The sequence below is a fragment of the Podarcis vaucheri genome (genome assembly GCF_965113315.1).
Source record: "Podarcis vaucheri genome assembly, chromosome: 16".
Taxonomy (NCBI): domain Eukaryota; kingdom Metazoa; phylum Chordata; class Lepidosauria; order Squamata; family Lacertidae; genus Podarcis; species Podarcis vaucheri.
In genome coordinates this window covers 1,794,597-1,803,881 of record NC_138754.1, presented here as the reverse complement: position 1 = coordinate 1,803,881, position 9,285 = coordinate 1,794,597, and the positions used below count along the sequence as shown (strand labels likewise).

Below are 9,285 nucleotides of genomic sequence, written 5' to 3'. Positions count from 1 at the left end.
TCGTACAATGAGTTGAAGAAAATGTTCCAATTAACATTTGTAAAAAAAGCCTGAAGCTTTCTTGTTAGGGATTGTAGGAAAAGACCTGCCAAGGAAACTAAAAAACATTTTTATGTATGCGACAACGACGGCAAGAGTCTTAATAGCACAAGGATGGAAGAACGAGGAAATCCCGACTAAAGGACTGTGGCAAGAAAAACTGATGGACTATGCAGAATTTGCAAAACTGACACATAAACTACATGACAAGGATAACTGTGGCTTTAAAGAAGAATGGGAACCTTTTATGAAGTATTTAAAGAAACAACAAAATGAACTGGACTCCTTGGCAGTTTTTGAATAAACATTCACAAACTCTTTATTGGTAATATACAGATAGATAAACTGAGGATCTTTACAATTTTAAACATACAGAAAATAGCATGTGCTGAGAAACCAGAGAGAGGAGCTGAGGGAAGTTGGGGGGGGGAGTGGGAGGGGAATTTTTCTTTTATGGGGGGAGGGGGGAAATGGGGGGAGGAAATGAGGATGCTGTATTTTTGATAAATTGTTATGTTGAAATTCCTAATAAAAATATTTTTAAAAAAGGTTTTCTTTTTTAGATTAGGTTTGCATTTCATTTAAAGCTGTTTCCTGTGTCTTTACTAATACATTGTCCTTTGTGTGTGTGTGAGAGAGAGAGGCGGAGAGTCTTTTGAGTACATTGTACACAGTGTACACAGTCAGAAGCATCACACAGAATGTATAAAGTATAAAGTTTAATTAAAAAAACTTCATGGAACAGGCGAAAGAGGAGCATGTGGACTGGCATGAATGAGCACTAAAACCTTTCTTTCTTTCTTTCTTTCTTTCTTTCTTTCTGCAAGATTTAAAGGTGGCTTGCACAAACCCTATTTGAAATTTGATGGAGCTAACCACCTCTTGAGGGAATACAATGTCTCCAAATTTCATGCACCTATCCTATGTCCAGCGAAGCAAGGGTGTGTTTGTGGCTGTTTTGGTTTCCCAGGGCAGATGAATGTACTGGAATTGAGCTGAATTGGGTCCAAATTGATCCAAAGCAAATCAGGGACAGATCCAAATCAGGATCCGAACCAATTTGGGATGGTCTGGGTTTCCACACCCTTAAGTCATATCTGTTGCTCATGTATATTTAATACAATTAACCACATTTCCAAATCAGTTTGTGGATATTTTTAAGACCTTGTGACAATTCACTAGCATTTTAGAGTGCATTTTCCCTAATTTACCTTTTTTTGCATGTATATGTGGTTTTACAGTTGTTGTTTTTTACTTTGTTCTGAGCTTTTAAATTTTGTAAGCGGTGTTCTTTGTTTTGAAACTGGTAATAAAATGACTTGACATGCAATTTTCTTAAATACTGACATTTTTGCAAGCAATTTCCCCAAATAAAATGCATTATTAATGTCATCCTCCTCTTGTTGGACTACAACTCCTGGCCTCCCTGGTTTAGTGAAGAAGATCACTCTGCTTTATTTTTTTGATTTGTTTCATTCGTGCATCACGTCCCATGAAACATCCAAAGCAATTTAACGATAAGAAACATCAACAATAAAAACAGATATAAAAACAATTTCAAATTCAGGTGTTTATAAAAACATCCCCACTCAAAAGGCTTGCTAAAAAGTTCATCAACAAGTCCTGAAAGGACCATAGAGACCTCCTGATGAGATGGTCTCTCCAGAAGGCAGAAAAACCATCAAAATTTGTTTATTCCACCTCCTTCCCAAACAAAATATTCCCAAAATACACCTTTAGAAACGAGAAGCGTAATCTCATCAGAATTTTCAAGGCTGCAGGTAGGGACTAAAAAGTGCAAATCAAACATGTCAGACAAAGGGATTTTAAAAGGGGAATATTGTGGGATTCACATGGGTCTCCCTCAAAGGACTTCAGCAGATTCAGTGCTATTATTTTCTTCCAAATATGTACACCAAGGTGAGAATAGTGATCTGCACCAAGAGTCCTAGAAGAATGAAGATAACTCTCAGGCTTACCCAAGACATAGGGATGTTTTCTCCTGTAAGGGAAAGAGAAGACATTGAAGGAGGGAGCCATCAGAAAATATCTGGGGATGTCCTACTCCTGATGAGAGCCTCCCAATACCTCCCCCCAAAAGCTATGAACCTAAGAACATAAAAGAGACCTGCTGTTGGGTCAGGCTAATATTGTGGGCCTGCCCTGGCTACCCCAGTGGTAAACATTGGGGCCGAGCCCCCTTCCTCCATGGTTCTGAGCTGGAGAATGTGTACTCCAGATGGCTTCTGACAGACCCAAATGTGCTCTGACATCTTGCAACCTTCGATAGCAGAGCTCTGGTTGGTTTGCAAAGTTCCCAGACCTGTGAATGTTCAGGCACTGGGCTGTCATTTCAGAATGTGAGACTCCGCTCAGAGAAAATTCAGAGGGGAAGATCTGCATTAAAAGAAGATTTTGCTATGCCTCTCTGCAATTTGCAGATGGTGAACCCTGTGAAATAGTTTACTTCCCTGGCCCAGTTTTCTTCTTTTAAAAACATATTTGAGTTAAAGACTTGTTTGTTTATTTATTATTTTATTAAAATTATATACCGTCCATCAAGAGATATCTTATCTTTAAAAGGCATCTGAAGGCATCCCTGTTTAGGGAAGTTTTTAATATTGTTTTTAACACTCGATTGGGAGCCACCCAGAGTGGCTGGGGAAACTCAGCCAGATGGGCGGGGTATAAATAATAAATTATTATTATTGTTATTATTATATCTCAGGACAGTTCACAGAATATAACACAAGATGAAACACAAGTCGGTTTGCCAGCTTTGTTCTGGCAAAATACAGAATGGGTTGGGGAAGGGCAGGGCAGTTGGGGGGCAATTTTTCTTTTCCTCTGGTGCTGATATGACTTGAGGGCAATCCATTACCATCTATTGCAGCCTAATAGCATGGCTCCTCTGGAATTTATCACACACGTACACACGTGTTTGTAAATCTGTCTGTGCTTGGCTACCCAGAGCATAAATACATGACCAATTCATGACCTTTCACACATCCTTTCAAACACGTGCATTTGGAGAGGATCCCTAACTCGGCAGAGAGAGAGAGAGAGGACCTGAAATACAGGATAAAACTGTATCAATATAGGACGTAGCATTTTATATTGAAATACGGAAATCCTGTATTATACACGGCAGATGGCAAACCTAAACACAAGCACAGTGGTACCTCGGTTTAAGAACAGTCCGGTTTAAGAACGATTTGGTTTACAAAGTCCACAAAACCGGAAATTGTGTCTTGGTCTGAAAACTTTACCTCGGTCTAAGAACCGAATCCGAAAGGTGAAGGGCACCGGCGGCGGGAGGCCTCATTAGGGAAAGCATGCCTCAGTTTAAGAACAGTTTTGGTTTAAGAACGGTCTTCCAGAACAGATTAAGCTTATAAACTGAGGTACCATTGTAAATATTTAAACCAAAGCAGCACCCCTTTATCACATACACAGCCCAACAAGACAATGACAAAAATCCACCAACAGCACACAAATCAATACAGTGGTACATACACTTCAGGTTACAGACGCTTCAGGTTACAGACTCCGCTAACCCAGAAATAATACCTTGGGTTAAGAACTTCAGGATGAGAAGAGAAATCGCGCGGCGGCAGCGGGAGGCCCCATTAGCTAAAGTGGTGCTTTAGGTTAAGAACAGTTTCAGGTTAAGAACAGACCTCCGGAATGAATTAAGTACATAACCAGAGGTACCACTGTATGGCTAACCTGATCCAAAACACCCACCCACCCCACTCACACATGAAAACAAAGACCACCACAGCCAACCATAAATGAACAGCCACACCCTAGGCCAACCCCAACCTCTCTCACCACCAAAAGAACACAAGCGAATAGCACAGAACCTGCACCAGGGTTGTCTCCTAAAGTCTCAGCAAATGAAACTGATCTATAAAAAATGTTACTTGGAGAGAAAGAGAGAGAGAGAGAGACATTGCACATACTTTTGTATACTAAGAAAATCTTTAGAAAAAATACATTAAAAACAACAACCAGTAACCCCTCCAATTCACCCACAGGTTTGCAGCCAACTCACCCCTAGTCTGGCAAATATTGAGCACACTGAAGGAGATGTTCTTCTGATCATCTGGACTGGTGACCAGGCAGGTGAAATTGGGCTCTGAGGAGTTGCGCCACCAGGACAAGTGGAGGTCCTTGCCATTATTAGAGAGCTGGAACCAGTCTGACCCAACTTCTATGTCGCTGAGGGGGTTCCCTCTTCTCCAGGAGATGTTAAATTCTCCCGTTCCGGACACCTGACATTGCAAGGTCACATTGCAGCCATATGGAGTATTGGACACATTTCGGGGGAGAATCTTCAGCTCTGGGACCGGCTCTGTGGGGAAATGTAGGGAAAGTTTGTGCCATCGGTGCCACTGACGGGTGTCAGTAACAGCCCAGTAAAAAGACAGCAAGGGATGGGAAGGGATGGGTCCTTTTCCATGCTCGGTTAAGCATCAAACACAAGTGAGAAAACAACCACTTACCGTATACAGTGAGGAGGAATGTTTGATCTTGAAAGTGTTGTGTAGCAAAGCTCACACGAGCCCTGTATGCTCCACTGTCCTCCATCTTCAGATCTTTGATCCTCAGTGTGGTTTCATTGACCATTTCTAGCCGCTGCCCAAATCTGTCTCTTGGATGAGGCCTCTCCAGCTTTCTACCCCTGGATTCAGCAAACCAGAGCTCCAAACCAGTTTTAAGCTTGAAATCCCAATCAATTTTGTCTACAGTTTCTTCTGAGGACACGTTCACGTGCAGCAAGACTGATCCTCCTACGGTCCAGCTTACCTGATACTGGGGAGGAACCTCTTCTGGATTATTTAGAGGCCCTATTTATAAAAGAGAAAGGTGAGGGAGAATGTTTATGTCCCAGTAAAAATGATATCGGCACACTGTTCACAGTCCTTGAAACTTCCATCTGCATTCAGTCATTACGTTTACCTTTCACACACAAAACGCTCCTCACCCAAACAGCCCTTGCTTCTCTTAGCCCTTAAAATCTTGCGTCGTCATTCTTATTTCTACTGGGAAAGATCACCCATGCAAAACAAGGAAATCAGCCTCTGGACACATGGAAGGAGGACCCTGAGTCATCCTGGGTCCCATCTGGCCGCAGATGTCCTGCCAGATGTCCTGTCTCACCTGCGGATTGGATAGTCCAAAGCAACAGAATTAGCCAAGTGGTTTTGGACTCCATCTTCTTTGCCACTGTCCCGTTTCAGAGCTGGAATGGGCTCCACTGTGCATGTCTAAGCCCCTCCTGCTTTGACCACAGCCCCCCAACCGCAGCAGTTTCCGCTTTTTCTTTCGGCCCTTTATCTTCTCTGCGACATCTCACTTCCTTTTTAGGATACAGTATCATAGAAACAATTTACCACCACAATGCCTCCTTTTCTGCACCAGCCTCATGTTATTGATGGAAGATATTTTGCTGACCAAAACAAGGCCTTTGGCTGATTAAGCTACCTATGGCCTTTTAAATTGTTGTGGGAGTATTGCTATTATTATTATTATTATTAGTTATTAATATCCCACTCATCTGGCTGGGTTTCCCCAGCCACTCTGGCAGGGGCGCCGACTTATAAAAAATATTGGGGGGGCCCATACCGGGGTCCTGCCGCTGGTTCGCTCGGGTAGCCGGGAGAACGCAGTTCGAGGTGGCGGTGTTGGGGAGAGACCCTCGCTCAGGGCGCCACTAGACTTGGCGGCCGGCGGCCTATCTGGGGGGTTTTGGAGCGTATTTCGGCGGAGCGATTGGGGAGGAGGGGGCTTGTTGCCGGATTCTTCAGCTGAGCCGGAGATCCGCTGCTGGGGGTCCCTGGGCCGAGTTGTGAGCACGGCCTGCTGAAGGGAGATCCAGCCGATTGCGCGACGGGGACGGCCGGGGCTCTCCGGCTAGGGCGCGCGGCTGGCTGGCTGGCGAGGGAGCAGGTGGGGAGGAGGCGGGGGTCCTCACTCTCTTAGGAAACGCACCCGCGCGCCCGATTGCCACGAAGTCCGAAGGGTGCGTGTGTGGAATTAAAAAGCAAAAACGAGATACGGGCAGGGCAGGCAAAGAGTTTTCTGCAAGAGGATGGAGGGCAGGTTGAAGAGAAAATCACTCAGGATGAGACAGTCAAATCAGCCATGATAAAATGGGCTCAGGATATTGGGTATAACATCATGTTTGAGGACTGGGAAAGGTTATGGACCACCGGAATGAAATTCACGGCATGTAATGCCTTGAAGGAAAATATTATGAAAATGATTTATAGGTGGTACATGACCCCAGTCAAGCTTGCAAAAATATATCACCTGTCTGATAATAAATGTTGGAAATGTAAGGAGGCTGAAGGGACATTCTTTCACCTCTGGTGGACTTTTCCAAAAGTGAAGGCCTTCTGGGAAATGATCTATAATGAGTTAAAAAAGGTATTTAAGTATACCTTTCCCAAGAAACCAGAGGCCTTCCTCTTGGGCATTGTTGGCCAGAAAGTGTTAAAGAAGGATAGAACTTTCTTTATGTATGCAACTACAGCAGCAAGAATACTTATCGCAAAATATTGGAAGACACAAGATTTGCCCACCCTGGAAGAATGGCAGACGCAATTGATGGACTACATGGAACTGGCTGAAATGACTGGCAGAATCCGAGATTTGGGAGAAGAAACAACGGAAGAGGACTGGAAAAAATTTAAGGACTATTTACAAAAACAATATAAGTTGTATGAATGTTAAAAATTTACACGATTCGGAAACTATAGCTTCAGCAATTAGATTTGGGAAACAGGAAATTATATTTTAAGTAAGAAAAGGTCAAAATCTAAGGTAATACTATGTTTAATTTAAGATATAAGTAACTGATGAAAAGTATGTTAAATTTAGAGGTATAGTATTTGAAAAGTACAAAATAAGGTACGAAACAAGGTAATAATTTGCTGATATCTTTATTATAAAGAATGCAGGGTAAGGGAGATGCGAGGAAGTCCAGTTAGTTATATAAAAAATGTGTTGAATGGTTGGTTTTCTTTTCTTCTTTTTCTTTTTTTCTTTTTCTTGTTCTTTTACTTTTTTCTTCAGTGTATGTTTCTAACTTTGTATTTGAAAACTTAATAAAATATTTATAAAGAAAGAAGAAGAGAAAATCCTTTCGCTTTTCTGGGGCGCAGGGAAGTCTCAGAGCCGGAGGTTGGGGAAGGGACCCCCTTTGCTCTGCCCTCTTCTCCCGTCTTAGATTCGCATGGGGGTCCCCGCCCGAGCTTGCCTGGCCACCGGGCCACACAAGGGCCGCGCTCTACGCGGCGCACCTTGCTAGCCGCGCAGCTGTCCTCCGCGGCTGTGGAGCAGCCCTGCGCCGGTGCCCAGCCCCTCTGGGCGCCCGCTGCGCTGCCAATGACAAGTGGGCGACGTCGCGGGCGGGGAAGGCGTCGCTTTCTTTCCCGATCCTGCATCCTCCCAGTCTTCCAGCCCTTTTTTGGGTTGGAAGCTCGTCTCGTTCGCCCTTCTCCTTTCTTCACTCTGCGCGCAATTTTCCTCCCTCGTCTCCCTCCCCATTTCTCCTTCCTTCCTGACTGACTGACTGACTGACGGGCTTGGGCTCGGGCTCGGGCTCGGGCTCCGGGTCGGGCTCAGGCTCAGGCTCAGGCTCGGGCTCGGGCAGCCACAGCGTCGGCGGTGTTGGCGATCGGCGGCGCGGGGGGATGGCCCTCCCGGGGGAGCCGGCGCTGCTCAATGGGGTTGCCAAGGAGACAGGCCGGCCGCCCCCCTCCCCCGGCCCGGCGCCCCCGGCTGCGCCGGTGCCCGTTATCAAGCTGGTGCGCGCCGGGCGCCCTATAAAAGCCGCGGACGCGCCCACCGCCGCCCGAGATTATTGGGGGGGCTGAGCCCCCCCAAACGAATTTTTGAGGGGGCTCGGGCCCCCTCAAGCCCCATGGAGTCGGCGCCTATGCACTCTGGGTAGTTCACAGCATATATCAGATCATACTGAAACATCAAACATTAAAACTTTCCAGATACAGGGCTGCCTTCAGATATTTTCGAAAATCATTTTTAATCACCTTGGCATCTTACAGGAGGGCGTTCCATAGGGCGGGCGCCACCACCGAGAAGGCCCTCTGCCTGGATCTCTGTAACCTCACTTCTCGCAGGGAGGGAACCGCCATAAGGCCCTTGGAGCTGGACCTCAATGTCTGGGCTGAATGATGGGGGAGGAGACGCTCCTTCAGGTATACTGGGCCAAGGCCATTTAGGGCTTGAAAGGTTTTGTTTGTTACTATGTGATTTGTGGTTTTATATTTCATACCACCCTGTGATCCTCAGGTGAAACCAGCCCTTTATTCAGAACCAGGAGGACTGGAATTCTGCCTTTTGCAGGATATGGGCTGTCAGTTTCCTCAGGCTGGGCACTTTATTTTTTTTATTTAACAAGATTTGAATACTGCTTAGTACAAAAGCAAACAAAGCCCTAGGTCCAGTCTCCAGCATCTCAAGGTAAGAACTGGTAATGGCCCCCTGTCTCAAGCCTCTGAAGTGGGGTTCTGAAGTGAAATTTATGTGTGGAACAGTCAGGGCTTAATTTATAAAGTGAGAGGTATCTGGGCCTAACATACCTGCACTTCACACTACCTGTCTTCTGCATAAGCCAGGGAGGGGGGACGTCAATCTCAGGGGCCAAGTGCCTCTTCGTCTGACCTTTAATGTCAGGGATGTGGATGAATCGAGTGCTGGTGAAGAGTCAGAGTCAGGTGATGAAAGATGATGAAAGATTGCCAGTACAAAGACAGACAGAGTCTGACTCTGGAGACGAAAGATCGCAGACAGAGCAGAAGGGGATGGGCTCTACCTCCCTTTCCCAAGAGTTCCCTGACTCAGATAGCGCAGACAAGCACAACTTGCAAGAAGGGGGAGAGATAGACAGCAGTGGGAGGGTTGCTAGACAACCAGCAGAGAGACAGCAGACCAGAGAGTGATTCTCTTGAAAGTGGGAGGGAATTACTCCCTCCTTCTCCCCAATCTCGGAGAACTGAAAAGGTCAGAATGCAACAGAAGCCCCATCCTGCATTATCAATCACATGACGTGGCACACACATACTGTTTGAATGGCAACACCCATCAATGGGGGATGGGGAGGTGGCCCCCTCAAATATTTTATTGGGGGTGGCAGCGAAGGGACCTTGGCTCCTATGTCTTCAACCTGTGCCCATGGCACAACATCCACAAAAGAGACTTTCTTTCTGAGACATC

General features: G+C 45.6%; 1 protein-coding gene across 1 annotated transcript; it reads right to left on the bottom strand.

Annotated features, from left to right (window-relative positions):
* Window positions 1-827: 827 nt before the first annotated feature.
* Window positions 828-4,795, bottom strand: LOC309520615 (T-lymphocyte surface antigen Ly-9-like). Its single transcript, XM_082202594.1, has 3 exons — window positions 4,548-4,795; window positions 4,097-4,396; window positions 828-2,041 (listed from the first exon to the last, which is right to left on the bottom strand). Exons 1-3 carry the CDS (start codon window positions 4,669-4,671, stop codon window positions 1,932-1,934), a joined length of 534 nt encoding a protein of 177 aa, XP_082058720.1. The 5' UTR covers window positions 4,672-4,795; the 3' UTR covers window positions 828-1,931.
* Window positions 4,796-9,285: the final 4,490 nt, after the last annotated feature.